Below are 15,092 nucleotides of genomic sequence, written 5' to 3'. Positions count from 1 at the left end.
TGCATATGAGATTTGACATGTTTAATTATTATCGTGTGTGTATTTATTTATTTTATTTATTTACTTACTATGTCTGTTCACAGAATACTCAACCCACTAAAGCCTTTTTATTTGTATCACTATGTTGTACTGCAGTGTTTCCCATTGCTGTCCTCAGGGTACACTACCCTGCATGTTTTAGATGTTTCTCTGCTTTAATCCAACTGATTCAGATTACTGCAGCAAAAGCCTGTTAGCCAACCGTCAACTGATTTTAAGATTGTTAAAGCCGGGGAAAATGTAAGACATGCTGGGCAGCATGCCTTGAGGGCTATGGTTGGAAAACACTAGTGCAATGGAGTGTTTTGTTTTAACTTAAAACCTTGAGTTCATCTGTTTTTTTTTTTCTTTGTTTAACTCTTCCAGTAGTGAATGGTTAACAGCAAAGCATAAGAATGACCATGAAAAAATATATAACTGAAACAATTTGATAAAAAAAAACACACAACAACAACAACCAGATAAAATGTTTCTTCCACAAACGGTGAAAGTGATTTGGTTCTAGACTTCCTTTTTGACAGAGATACCGCAGCACAGTAATATTTCTTGCTGTCAACTCAAAAACAAAGTAAAACAAAAAAAGTCAGAGTGAGGACTCTTCACTATCGATTTCACACATCTAATTTAGCTGACAGTTGGTCACGTGGTTTCAAGCAAGTTTCCGTGTTGACACAGAGCTTTGTTGCAGAGCAGTCGGTGTTGAGTTTCTGAGGAGGATGCGGCGCGGTCATGGCCTTTTTTAAGACGCAAGAGCGAACCAAGGAAAGGTTAGTGCCGCTCTACCGCTTGTTAGCATCTTATTGTTTCTGCCTGGGAGGTCAGTAGTAGCCTTTATTTTATTTTTTTTTGTCGCAGCTGTATATTTTATACAGCGGGGTGGTATTTGCTTTCACTGCGGCTGAATGTCATTAATTTACCGTCTGGGCCACTCAGCTAATGAGAGCTTCTCTGACAGCTGTGGGGTGCTTCTCATTATTGAAGTCATGATGCTGCTGCCCGGTTTGAGCCTGAGCCAGGGCGAAACGACACATGACGGCTGCTTCATCTCATGCCTGAAAATAATAAGTGCTAAGTGACTTGCACTGTAATCTATATTTATCTCCAGCCATCATATCATACAAGCTCTGCTTGACCTCACCTCTCTGAGTTGAGGTCATCGATGGTGGTTTGACTCTGGGAACAGTGTTTGTTGACAGTAGGTGCTCTAAGCTGAGCTCACGGGTTTTAATGTTAGAATTCTAAAAGGTGTAAAATAAATTTTTTGATGCAGGTAAAATACCTTTAAGCAAGCAGAATTCCGTCAGCAACAAGACAACAGATTGTAAATCTGTTCTTGTTTGTTCAAGAGATAGCAAAACCTCCATTTGTTTCGTGTGGCTATAGGCTACCATCCTCGATATATCGTAAATATATGATTAAAGTAGTGTCAGATCGCGCATTGCTACTATTATTATTTCAAATGACTGTTTGGATTCCATAGGTGAGCGATATGGAATTTTAATTTCATCACGATATTTTGCGGTGCAGTGATAATGACAAAAATTACGATTAAAATAAATTTTTTAGGTAGTTGTATGGCAGTGAATGCATGGCTCTTATCAGTTTAGTTTTATTTTATTTTTTTTAAAGATTATTAAATGGGATTTAGCAAGACATAATTAACTATTCTTATTATGATAATAAATTTTTCACAATGAACAATGTGATAAAAGGGCTAATATATTTCAAGTCTTCTGGACTTGGATTTTCCAGTTTTCTCATAATGTGCAGCCCTAATCCCCATGATGAAACATAACAGTAGCAATTTTGAGGTAACGTGGTTTTTCTTTTTGTTTTGTTTTGCTTTGCTTTGTTTTTTTTTTTTTTTTTTTTTCTAGTAATGGTGGAGAAGCTGGTCAGAGTTGATTGGAAGGTAGATGAAGCTAAAATACAGGACAGTCCTGAAAGATGACCCGTTAGAGGTTGAGTGAATAGTAGTTCACCTTCCAGCAGAACTATTACAATAAACATCTAGTTAATCTCCAGTTCTGCAACTTTTAGATGCGATTCTTCTTTACCACGCCTGGATCAAACAATAAGGTCATCAAGCTGCAAAGTGCTGCAGAGGCACTTCAGCCATTTGACTTTGGTTTGTTGGAGCAGGGATGTATGTAAAGTTTGCGTCACTCCAACCTTTAAGGACTTGAGCCCTAGTTTAGATGTTAGCATGGCCTAGTTAAAGTCCAAAATAAAAAATTGAAATAATGTCATCACCACTGAGAAGGGATCAGACCATTGTAGTTTGACATCTATAGGAATTACTTGAGTAAAGTTGGTTTATGTTTGTGTGAAAATGTCCAATAATTAGCCAAAGAGTCCTCCAATAACCAACTGAGTTTTGTTTTTTTTGTTTGTTTGTTTTTTTCTATCACTTGGTTGGTTCAACTACATTGAAACTAAATAGTCATACTCTGTATATTATGTACTAATTTTATTATTTTAGTAATATTCTAGTCTTTTTTTTAATATGCTAGTTTTCAGTTGCCTAATGTTCAGTTTTGCTGATTTTTCTTCCACAGGTTTTCTCTCTTGTTGTTGGACTTGGAGGAATATTACTTTGAGCAGTACACTGCTTACCACGTGACAAGCCCTTCAATAAAGGAGAAGTAAGTGAGAGCATTAGTGGAAATTCTGAAACTTAATCTCATCATCTGCTTTGCTTCAGGAAATGACTTTCTCAGACTGTTTTTTTTCCTGAAATATAAAAGACTGATTCAAATCTGTCACTTCTGTAATGTTCGCTTCTTGCCTATGGAGGCTTCTGTTTGCTTAAAGTCGAAGTCTATTGAAGAATCAAACATTGTTTCATTCTGTAATACATGAGTGAACAAGCTAAAAGATTAAGATCAGATGTTACCAAGCAAAATATAAACACAATGACTATATGCCGGCTAAGCGTAACTGTACTTCTCCCTTTTGTGTTTTAGATGATTTAGGTTTGTTTTAGGAGCTAATGCTAACAGCACAACAACACAATCTGTTGACCTTATTCTGAATTAGAAAATGTTCCAGTTGTGATGTGTACATGATCATAATGTTCTGTCTGTATTATAATCTTTCTGCACCATTAAGAATATTTAAGTTAGAAATATTATATATTAGATTATTTTAAGGATTTTTTTCATGGCAGTGTCTCCTTGAGAATAAAGTGCATTTATGTTAAAGATTAGTTTTGCATGTAAATGTTCTATATGAGGTTGTCATTTCTATATGTGCATATTATATCATTGGACTGTGACCACTCAAATAGTTGAAACAATAACCAAATCTTTAGTCAAAAAAAACCATTACATTTATTTTCTTAGAATTAAATCTTTTTGTTTTCATGTACGAAATGTTTAATTTTATAGAAATAAAACGAAGAAAAACCTTATAATAAATATTGATAGTTCATTTTGACTTTTCTGAAATATGTAACCTGTTTGGTTTTGGTTCTTTAAAAAAAAAAACTGTAAATGTAGTTTAAATAAAACCACATTTTTATTTTTTTCTTCCAGTAAGATCAGAGGTTCCTTCAAAGTTTGCTCCAGATCCATCATATTTGATCCAGATGGCCTTGCAGAGCCAATTATAAAGGTTTGTGATGATACTGCAAATGCATTTTTCTGTCTCTTTAATCCTGCAGTTTATGGAGATACGTTTCACACTTTTACAGTTTCTTAAATCTTCTTTGTAGAAATCATAAAAACCATCCAGTGTAGGATTGTTGAAAGCTAAAACATCAAGTAGTGCAAGTGCAATAAAGACTGACTCGATAACTTTTCTCATGATGGACTGTTTATGTGATGCTATGATTAAGGTGAGATAAGAGAGTTTATTGATCCCACAATCAGGAAATTTACATGTGCTAGCAGGTTTTGAGTAGCTGTGCCCGTCTTTATGGCTTATCCTAATCGATCCTCGATGTTTGCAGATTCCTCTGCGAGACTGTCAGAGAATTGAGTTTGTGGAGAAAGAGAACAATCCTTTTAACGAGTGAGTTTCCCTTCATTTCTGAGTATTTGTCATTTTGTCAAACTGGTTTGCTTACTTGAAAATGTTTTGCAGCTCTGCTGCATGCTTTGTTTTGGAAAAAACAAACCCGTCTGCTAAAAGTCTTTCAACCTCATTGGATTTGTGTTCCTCTCTCAGGCCGCGGCCACCGGCCATCACAGTTTCCTGTGAGCAGGTGAGATATTCCACAAAGCCTCCAACTCAGGGTTGCACTTTTCTTTTTAGTCTGAGTGAATGCGCCTGATTCATTTTCACTTTTTCTTTCAGGTTATCTTCATCAAGGAAAGCAACGTCATTGCGCCGTATAGGAATGAAAGGGTGAGTCAGCTGGAGCTGCTGTTTACCTCATGTGCTTCACTGTAGCAGCCTTCTGATTGTCATTATCTCAACTGATTATAACTTAACTTTTACTCACATTTAATTCCAACTAAAGAAAACAGAAGAATTTCAAAGTAAAACTCAATATATGACAGTATTGCATAAGAACTATTTTTTTTAAATTGGTAAAGTAGAGAGTTCTACCAGCCTTTCTGGCTGCTTAACTTAATTTCTCTTATTTTGGCAGGGATCAAAGAAACTGACCTTTGAACTGGAAGGTTGGAGTAAAACAGAAGATGTGGTGCAGACATTATTGCAGGTATGTGATTTTAAAATAGAAAATCAGATTATTCAAGCTGATTGTGTTATTTTAAGGACATTTCAATTGTTTTCATTGCTTTAAGATGTGCACAACACATAACATCCTTTACAAAGTACTTTAACAATATTAGCAAGGCTCAACAAAGTATTGTACAGTCACACCGTGTACAGTGTAAAGGACAGAGTAAAAGAACAGCACAAACACACTCAGAAATTGTATAAAAGTTATTTCAAATACTGAGTCAAACAAGTTAAAACAAATATAACAAAGGAATGATAATTATAATCCATATCTCACATTTGTTTGGAGCTAATTGAGGAAGAAATCAGTTTACATTGAGTCTTTGGAACAACTTCAAAAAGGCTTCTGCTCCAGTCGCAATTAGAGAAAAGTTTATGTCTTCTGCTAATTTTACTTGACAATGAAGTGTCAGAATAGAATCAATACTCACTTCTAGTTTTTATAAAGGTTTGTTTTATAGGAAGAAAGATAAATACAAGGTGTCCTCCTGGTGTCTTCAGCTTTGAGCAACATCACTTTCACCTCGTCATTTAAGTTTCAAAGATTGAGCAACATCCTAACGTCAAAATAAAGCCGAACTGAGCGCACACTGATGGTGTTGAGCAGAAAATAAAGGTTAAAAATGCAAAGATGCTGAAAAAAGAGCACAGAGTCGCAGCACAGACAATAGAAAAAGTGGAGGTCTGAGATTAGTGCCCTGTGGTACTCCCCACCCCGATTTCATTTTAGCCAAGGAAAGAACTCGGTTTTCCACTTTTTCAGAACTTTACATAAGAAAACAACAACAACACAAAATAACACCCCAAGTCTGACTAAAGAGAACTGCCAGAGTGGGAGCCTGATGGGTTCATACTGGAAACCAGATGGATGACAGGCAGACTGGCTCCAAGCGGTCAAACTCATACACAGGGTAGTAAAACCAATGGATCTTCAGGGGATTGTGAAATAAGAGCCCCGGTCTTTACCACCTTCTCCATTTTCACCACACAGGAGGCATCACTCCTTCCCAAAACATCACCAGAAATATTAAATGGGGAAATATCAGACAACTTGTGTGATTTTGGTCTCAGACATGTTCTTGTGTCATGAATGTTTCGTACTGTTGTTGTACAAATTTGTGGCATTACTAGGTAGTTTGGTGAGCACACTGCTACCCTCTGCTTCTCTACTGATGATGTCACAGTAAAAGTACCGAAAACATGGAGAACTGCTAGCAAAACAAAACCCACGGCCACCCTGCACATTCATCTACCGAGGAAAGGATGTTCCCTATTAGCAGGGATGCATTTATTATGTAAAATTTGGGACCTGGAGATCAGCCAGTTTCTGTAGTATTATTGCAAAAAAAAAAAAAATTGATGAAATGTGTTTAATCCTCTCTTAGCCCTTTATCTCATTGTTATTTTTCTGTTTTTATCTTCCTAAATCTGGTAGCTCCACAGGGCTTCCTGTCTGGACAAACTAGGAGACCAGACGGCTATGGTAGGTTGATCATTACCTCACCTCACCTCATTTCAGACAATAAAAAAACATAAAAAAAAAGATCCTGAGTGACTCATCCCGTGGCATCAACATATTTTTACACTTGAATATCTGTAACTTCTTAGATTGCGGCTAATCTGCAGTCCCGACTGGCAAGGTCGTCGTTCGATAAGAATTGGTAAGTAGATATCCGAAATTTATACACTAGCAAAAACATAGCTTAGTTTTGGGGTAAACGTAACAATGCTCTGCTGTGAAGTTTTCAGAGTGTTGCAGAGAAGCCACACATGGAGTGTCCTGTAGAGATGGTGATGCCTCTGGTGTCCAACCCGGGCCACGTCTGTGTCACAAACGAAAACCTTTACTTCCAGCCCCTTAACGGACATCCGGTGAGTCCACAGTTGCAGCGGCCGGCTGCTCGCGAAACGATGCCGCCTGACAGAAACGCCGGTTAACCTCGCGTGTCATTTCAGCAGCACGTGATTCAAATCAAACTGAACGAAGTCAGGAGGATCTACAAACGGCGGCACGGGCTCAGGCCTCTGGTGAGCAGCGCTGGACAGCTTCTTCAAAAATAAAACATCACTCGCCGTCGCGTCCATAACTACAGAAAGATTGTAAAACGTGTGTGTGTTTGTATTTATTCAGGGGCTGGAGGTGTTCTGTACTGAGAATAACTTGTGTTCTGACATCTACTTGAAGTTTTACTACCCAGCCGACCGAGATGAAATCTACTATTACATTGCTACGTTTCTGGGTAAGAAAACGCAGGAAAGCTTTTACTATAGAAGAGCCAAGCGTTCGTCATCAGTAAGCAGAAATGGAAACAACTGTGGGTGACATTAGTCCGCACCTCAAAGATGATTTAATAATGGATAACAAAATCCCAGGAAATAATTTTTCCCTGTAGGCATCAGATTATACAACACCCAACTCTGAATGTTGTGAAATTTATTCTGAACTCATTTATAGATTCACATATTTCCATATTTGCTTTTTTTTTTTCATTTTATTTATATTTTGTATTTCGGTCATGTCTAAATTTCTTGTAATTTCACATTTATGTCAATTTTTTTAATCCTTAATAGATGTTTTTATATTTGCTAATATGTTACTCTTTGGATGGGAGCAGCTTGTCAACAAATAAGCAATTTTTCTTGGGGGATCAATAAAGTATATTTTGATTCTGATGTTTATGACTAAAAAACGAGAGCATGAGAAATCATTTTAAAGATTACTGGCAAAATCCACCTGAAACACAAATTTGAGAAGAAAAAAAATACAACAAAGTTGAACTTAGGTATTTCATCTTTATATAATAGGAGAACATTACTTTTTTTTTATCTGCACCTAAAAAACATTGAATAAATGATCTTGTTCTCAATCACACCTGACAATCATTATATGTGTTTATTAATGCATATACAGATTCTATATCTTGCATTTTGACGTGTTAGTTGTAATGTTTACGTGGACAATAAGCCATTAAGAAGCGTAAAACTTTAAAAAGTGGAGAATGTTCCTAATGCCATCAGACATTTAGACTTTTTTTTTTTTTATATGCATGATTGAAGTTCTATTTATTTATGTGAAAGCAGTAGAGTTTAAAATGTACTGTAAAAAATACAGGAGAAAAGATCCCTTATTGCTGGTGTTGAAATGTTCAAATGAATCCGATGTCATTGAGGTTTCCTCTGTTTGGCTCAGAGAATCACATCAAGGAGCACACGGCAGAGAGCTACATGCTGCAGTGGCAGCGCGGCCATCTCAGCAACTATGAGTATCTCCTCCATTTGAACAACCTGGCCGACCGCAGCTGCAACGACCTGTCCCAGTACCCCGTCTTCCCCTGGGTCATAGCCGACTACACCAGCACGCAGTTTGGTGGGTCGGTGTTCCTGTTGCAGGTGGAAAACAAGCAGGAAATGTGTGGAAAAACCAAAGCTGTAACAGAGGTTTTTATTTATTCAAGGCTTTCTTCTTTTTATTTTTATAAGATTTGGCAAATTCAGACACATTCAGAGACCTGAGTAAACCCATCGGGGCCCTGAATCAGGAGCGACTCGACAGACTGCTGGTGAGAGGTTTAAAGTTGTTTTCTGAGTTTTAAGCTCTTACTGTGTGGAAGGAGACCCCCACCCATCCCTCGGTAACCTCTGAGTGGTTCTGCTCTCACAGGCTCGGTACGGAGGCATGCCCGAACCGCGCTTCATCTACGGGAGCCATTACTCCTCTCCAGGATACGTCCTGTTTTACCTCGTCAGAGTCGGTACGTTGAAGCTCTAAGCTCAAAACTAATCAGCATTTATACCAATTCACGATAAAATGAATGATACAATTGCAGCTCCTTTAATTGTAAATATTTGATAAAATATAGCGCTGCAATTAATGATTATTTTAGTAATCGATTAATCGATTGTTCTGTCGATTAATTGAAAAGAACAGCACGTTCTAAAGATGTTTCATTTAACCACTTAGGACTTTTTAATGCAATATTAGAAATATATTAAAAACGCAATTGAACAAATGATTCAGTTCCTTTTTTAAATAAGAAAAGAAACTTTTTATTGCCTAAAATGCAATACTATAACATTCTTTTAGTAAATCTGAACCGGGTAAAGCTAACGGTATACAACCTGATGAATTCTGGGTAGAACAGATTTATAGACAAAGGGGTTATTTATTGTTGATGCAAAATAAACTCATATTTTGTACAATTTTGGATTAAATACGTTTTTTGAGTCTTTATATTCTAGTTAAAGATTAAGCGATTACAAAATTACCTGAAGATTATTTCAGTAATCGATTAATCCAAAGAATCGTTTCAGCTTTAGATACAAATAAAGTCAGATTTAAAGATTTTTCTGAAGTGTAACAGAAGCCGTCCTCTCTCATCAGCTCCAGAGCACATGCTGTGTCTGCAGAACGGCCGCTTTGACCACGCAGACCGCATGTTCAACAGGTAGCATTACTCCAACTTATCAACATGCAGAAAGCACACATCTGTATGGTTGTTTTCTTATATTAACCTCAACTAAAATTCTCCATTCATGAAACTTTCCACAAAAATTGCACATTTTTTTATTCTGTTTACTTTTGATGATCATCAGCCGTTTGTGTATAAAATAAGAAAAATCAAGTGTTTTCATTTTTCTGATAGAATATTTACTTTGGTGCTTTTATTTCCTGCAGCATCAGTGAAACATGGAAAAACTGCTTAGAGGGAGCAACAGACTTTAAAGAGGTAAAAACTGGACGTGTCAAAAGGCAACATTTATTTTACATAGAGTACTGGCAGGACTAGTTCTCCTACTCCTTTCTGGGTTTCCTCAGCAGTTTGTGTTAAAACAGCGCCCCTGGTGGAACATCGGAGGCAAGGAAACATGAGATCAAAGCAGCTAAATAATTTTTCATTCGTTCATTATTAAATATTTCTTTGCATGTTTTTCATCCAATCTAAGCTGCAACCAGCAGAATGTTACTGAGAATATTGCTTTGTCTTGGCGTTTTTTTGGGGGTTTTTTTGCCATCGAAGAGGACTTTAGAGAACAGTTTTACAAAAGATTTGCTCCATTGATTTTGACACTTTAGGGGTAAAAGAGGTTATAGTTTGCAAATGCAGCGTCTCTGGAGGAGTGTGTTATATCTTTATGTGTCCTTACTATTGCAGCTGATCCCAGAGTTTTATGGAAATGACTCCAGCTTCCTGGAAAACAGACTGAGTCTTGATTTGGGCCGAAAGCAGAATGGAACGCTAGTCGGTGACGTTCTTCTCCCTCCATGGGCCTCGGGTAAGTTAACTTTTGTCTGCGTATCCCAGGCAGAGTGACCTGGAAAAACCTGGAATTCGATTTAAGGATTTTCAATGTTTACTTAAATAAGGGGAAATATTTGAACTTATTAACCAGGTGACAATGAAGAACTATTTCTCATTTACACTGTAAATAAAAAAATAAGTTTTTATTTTTCTGACTTTATTTCTAGTCGTATTTGTGTAAAACATTGATCAATCTCGTTTACAGTCTGTTTTGTACAAGTTCAATGCTTACATCCTGACAAATGCAGAAATATCTGACATACACATGTTGCAGTTTTATGATATTGCTCCTGGAAAACTGGCTTAAAGAGATTTTCTAACGCTGAGCCTTAAACGTGGGGGAAAATATGGAACTTTAAAATGCATAGGACACCTCGTGTCAAGTCGATGAAGTCAAAGTGTATTTTATCTTCTCTCCAGATGCCAGTGATTTTCTTAAAAAGCACCGGCTTGCCTTGGAGAGTCAGTATGTATCAGAGCACCTTCATGAATGGATCGACTTGGTGTTTGGATTCAAGCAGAGGGGCAGTGAAGCTGTCGAAGCTCATAATGGTAACACTCACTTTTTAAAAAAGAAGTAACTTTAAACCCAAACTATTCAGAAAATTACATGTCTATTTTTACTTTCTTTCTAGTTTTTCACCCGTTGACCTACGAAGGCGGGATGGACTGTGACAGGTGTCAAAGAAAATCGGCTGAAAACGATTGTTGTTGTTATTTTTCTACGAGGTTCATCACTAACCACTCTCCCCTTCTCCCCGGGAAGCATCGAGGACACGGACCAGAGAATAGCCATGCTGACGCAGATCCTGGAGTTCGGCCAGACGCCCAAGCAGCTCTTCACGAGCCCTCACCCCCAGAGGATCACACCCCGGTTCCAGAACCTCACGCGGAGCTCCAGTGTCAACTCTGCTGTCGGCGAGCTGTCCCCTGGTAATGCTGCTGCTCACGCATTCAGATTCCTCAGCTTCAACTGTGTATTATTAATACACGTCTGCCGTTTTCCAGTAAATCTGCTCCAGTAAAGCATTCTGATTTCAAAGTAAATGTCGACGTTCACACACGGTGGCAAACCCACAAAGTGGATGTGAAGTTAAGGCCATGTTGCAATCACAAACTTGAATATCAAACGGCGTAGTCCAGGATTGTAGAGTGAAGGAAAACGTTTAATTTATGAAAAATGTTCACAAAAGGAAAAAGAAAAGAATCTGCAGCGGTGTTACACCCTTAAATGTTTCGTCGTATTTGACATCAATATGGCTTGTGGCAAACCAAACTTCGTACTGCTTCTAGTATCACCACTTTTATGGAAATTTCACAACTATTTGCTGCTTTGTGTTCCTCTATCATACAAAATCCTGTTAATGCATTGAAATGTATTATTGTAACACGATAAAATGTAGAAAGGTGTGAAACATTTTCTTCCATGTGCTGTGTCAGTCTCTCTGTGTGAGGACTCGTCGTTTGAAGACCTGACTGAGGAAAGCAGGAGGATGGCCTGGGCCAACATGGCAACTCTGAAGAGGATCTCCAGCCACAAAATCCATAAGGAGTAAGTCTGCTTGCTTTCTTCTCGGCAACTGTAATAAAAGAGTCATAAACGTAACGCGGTGGAGCACAGAACTGAAAGTTTAGTTTCAGACGTTTGGACTGCAGGCAGCATCGTCTGCTTTGGAATATTTCAATAGTTTTGTGACGACAGATTTGTTTTCATGAAATATTAGAAATAAATCTCCTAAATATATACACTTTTCACTCTAAACATGTAACTAATTCTGCCTTTTAAACGTCCAGAGCCGTGACGGGCATCGCTGTGACTCGAGACGGAGCTTCGATCTTCTCTACATCTCAAGGTTTGGAGAAAAACAAAAAACCTGCTTGGTGCAGCGTGTTGTTTGGTAGCTAAGCAACCGGAAAGTTTTCTCCTCCATCAAATTTAAGTTGAACTTAACATGTCTCACTTTTCTGTCAACTTGATGCCTTTATTCCAGACTCAACACTTAAAATGTTTTCCAAAGAGCTGAAGGAATTCCAGAGGAGCGTCTCCTTCTCCAACATGGTACCCAGCTGGATTTTCTGTCCGTTTTCCGTCGCATCAAACAGTCCAGCTCTGTGAACAGTTAACCTCTCCGCTGTTTTCCAGGCGTTATCTTCATGTTTGATGCTGGCCGACGGGAAAACTGTGTTGTGTTCTTCATGGGACAACAACGTGTAAGTGCAGTGACTGAGTGAGTGAGTGAACGCTTGATGAATTTTACTTGATGACTCTTTCCTGGCCTCCTCTGTCTTCCCTGGCAGATACTTCTACTCCATCCCTTATGGCCGGCGGCAGGACACACTGATGGGTCATGATGACGCCGTCAGTGAGATGTGCTGGTTTGATGATAGGCTCTATACAGCGTCCTGGGATTCCACTGTTAAGGTACCTTTTTTTTTTGTTTCACCTCCAAAAAGGTCTTTTAAACACCACAAACGCTTTACATTCTGATGAGCATTCCACAAATTAAAGACGCACCGACTGCAATTTTCTGGCTGACTTTAAAAGCCTCACTTGACTATTTTGATTTATTATTTCTTTGTTCTGGTGTTAATTTGCAGGTATGGCAGTGTTCCTCTAAAAACCAACCCAGCAACAAAAAAAATACATTTGAGCTGCTGGCTGAGTTGGAACATGATGCTGGGGTGAGTCGCATATCTCTGCATCAGTTTACTATATTTTATGGCCTCTATATTTTATTGTTGGAAAAAAAAATCCAACATTATTTGTACTAGAACATGTTTTATGCTTTTCATTGCAGGATTGTCAGCTAAATCTTTCTTCCTTGCTGTCTTACGTTCAGGTAAACACAGTCGCTCTGAATCCTGCCGGAACTCTGCTGGCGTCCGGCTGTAAAGACGGGACGGTCACCATCTGGGACACCAGCAGCTACCAGACTCTGCAGCAGGTTCACTGCCATGCTGGAACCATCCACCACTCCGCCTTCAGTCCTGGTGTGTCACAAAATGCAGCAATACGATTAAGCCAAATCTGCACACAAACCTCTTGGTTTTATGAAGTACTTTCTCTTATTTAGGGAATATTCAAGTTTCTCCTTGAATATATATGTTTAGAAGCATGTTTGAAAGGTCTGGGTAACTCAAAGCTAGTCTCTGGTTGTTACTTTCCTCAGACAGCAGACATGTTCTCAGCGTTGGTGATGACTGCTATATGAAGGTGATGGACGTTCAGACTGGAATGATGATCTCTTCAGTTAAAGCTGAGGAGGAGCAAAGGTAGGAAACGTGACGTCGCTAAACCTGAAGCTTTTTAACCGTTTTTAAGTGGCTGGGTGCTGCTAACATAAACGTGCCTTGGAAAAGTTTTCATACCCGTGAACCAAAATCTATAATGTATTTTATGTGACAGACCAACACATTACGAAGTGGAGGGGAAGCACACATGGTTTGTAAATAAAAACCAAAAGCTGTGGCATGCATTCGTATTGATCTTTACTAAAACGCCCATAAATAAAACTGAGTTCAACCAGTCAACCTGAGAAGTCATCTGATTAGTTTCTAGAGTTCAGGGTTGGGTTTTAAAATAATAAGCCAATGATGACTCTGGAGTAGCTTCAGAAATCCACAGTGAAAAAAGAAAACTGTAAGAAATCTTGTCTGTACCTCACATTTGTTTTGCATTTGTTGGGAGATTCAGGGCGATCCTGGAAGAAAAGCTGCTGGACTGCAAAAGATCTGATTGGTACAAAGGATCAGAACTAGAGCTTTCTAGGTTAAATCACATTCATGGCCCAGTCAAAGTCCATCCAGAGCCAAATATAATTGAGTATCTTAGATAAGACTTGAAAAATGAAAGTTCAGTCTGACTGAGCTTGAGCTATTTTGCATCGAAGGAGCCAAGTACTAAACAATGTCACACTTTTCAGATTCTCACAGGAAATATGATGACACTGTATTTATCTTTACATCACAGTTCTGTCCTACTTTGAGTTTGGACTCAACAATCCACATTTTGTAAGGTGACAAAATGTGGAGAAGTTTATGGTGTGTTGACGTTTTTTTTGGGTTTTTTTCTTGCTGTTTTGAGTAGCTGCCTTATCTATGAAGGCCCTTATCTGTGGGACTTATCAGCGTCTCTGTGTTTTGCAGATGTTTCTGCTGGGACGGGAGCTCGGTGCTGTGTGGAGGACGCTCTGGTAACCTCCTTCTATGGGATCTGCTCAGCAACACGGTCATCAGCAGAATCCCCGCTCACTCTGGTACAACTCATCTTTCCGAGTTAACCACAACTTTACATGAAGGATAGTAATAAAACAATCCACCCTGATTGACTGTCATCATACACAATAAAGGCAGAGAGACTTATTAAAGATTCGGGTCAAGAAGGCAGATTTTGTGTTATTTTACGCCAAACAGTGAGCTGATTAATAAATATAAGCGCTTGTTTTTCCAGGTGCTGTCACCGCCATGTGGATGAATGAACTGTGCAACAAGGTGATCACAGGTGGAGAGGACAAGCAGATCATGTTCTGGAGGCTGCAGAGTTAAAGGTCTCTCTCTGCAGCGACGGAGACCAAATCTCCTAGTTAAATGCACAGGACATGTTTCCCTCTGATCATGTGACCCAAGTACAAGGAACAGACTGATCTGAGATTTTACCCTTAAAGTATGCCAGAAAGTTGGGTGGAGGACGTAATGTTACCATAATGTTAATCGTTGTCAGTTATATCGAAATACAAACGTGTCTAAATGCAGTGTTTGCTTGAGAGCAGGAAGCTAAAACAATTTAATTGCCTTATTTTCTATTGTTTTTAATCCTGTCATTTATGGATAGTTGTGTGGACTTTATTTTTTATTTTTTTTAGTTTATTCTGAGGAACAGCTGTAAACCCAAGAAGCTTGTATAACTCATAGGATGGATGTTAATATTTTTTTTAATCATCAATGATGTTTCTAATTCCTTTGCTTTATGTGAATTTTATTGTTTAATGTGGATCCAGTGCTTTATGCTGCTCAGGTGTTGCTACAGAAACACAAAATTACCTCGAAAGTGGTCGTCCAGTT

At 38.4% G+C, this 15,092-nt stretch overlaps 1 protein-coding gene across 2 annotated transcripts; it reads left to right on the top strand.

The window, feature by feature from the left end:
• Positions 1-679: 679 nt before the first annotated feature.
• nsmaf (neutral sphingomyelinase (N-SMase) activation associated factor) lies at positions 680-15,078 on the top strand. Of its 2 annotated transcripts, none has more exons than XM_007566578.1 (31): positions 680-806; positions 2,598-2,684; positions 3,576-3,654; positions 3,992-4,053; positions 4,210-4,246; positions 4,339-4,389; positions 4,637-4,708; positions 6,167-6,214; positions 6,340-6,392; positions 6,474-6,603; positions 6,691-6,759; positions 6,863-6,971; positions 7,922-8,098; positions 8,212-8,291; positions 8,393-8,483; positions 9,113-9,176; positions 9,407-9,458; positions 9,885-10,005; positions 10,452-10,583; positions 10,667-10,709; positions 10,798-10,964; positions 11,472-11,583; positions 11,826-11,884; positions 12,023-12,090; positions 12,175-12,242; positions 12,330-12,453; positions 12,630-12,713; positions 12,872-13,022; positions 13,202-13,304; positions 14,178-14,287; positions 14,482-15,078. In XM_007566578.1, exons 1-31 carry the CDS (start codon positions 769-771, stop codon positions 14,574-14,576), a joined length of 2,736 nt encoding a protein of 911 aa, XP_007566640.1. In that variant the 5' UTR covers positions 680-768; the 3' UTR covers positions 14,577-15,078. The 2 variants fall into 2 exon arrangements, with proteins under 2 accessions (XP_007566640.1, XP_007566639.1); XM_007566577.1 differs by having other exon boundaries at positions 6,688-6,759.
• The last annotated feature ends 14 nt before the right edge of the window (positions 15,079-15,092 follow it).

This window comes from Poecilia formosa, unplaced genomic scaffold (genome assembly GCF_000485575.1).
Source record: "Poecilia formosa unplaced genomic scaffold, Poecilia_formosa-5.1.2 Scaffold193, whole genome shotgun sequence".
NCBI classification, from domain to species: domain Eukaryota; kingdom Metazoa; phylum Chordata; class Actinopteri; order Cyprinodontiformes; family Poeciliidae; genus Poecilia; species Poecilia formosa.
Note: the sequence above shows the minus strand (reverse complement) of the source record. Positions and strands in the feature narration are given on the sequence as shown.

Coding starts and splice junctions, on each gene's coding strand:
- nsmaf (XM_007566577.1), top strand. CDS start 769: ATGGCCTTTTTTAAGACGCAAGAGCGAACCAAGGAAAG. Junction 12,091..12,174: donor GCGTCTCCTTCTCCAACATG/GTACCCAGCTGG, acceptor GCTGTTTTCCAG/GCGTTATCTTCATGTTTGAT. Junction 13,023..13,201: donor CCACTCCGCCTTCAGTCCTG/GTGTGTCACAAA, acceptor TACTTTCCTCAG/ACAGCAGACATGTTCTCAGC.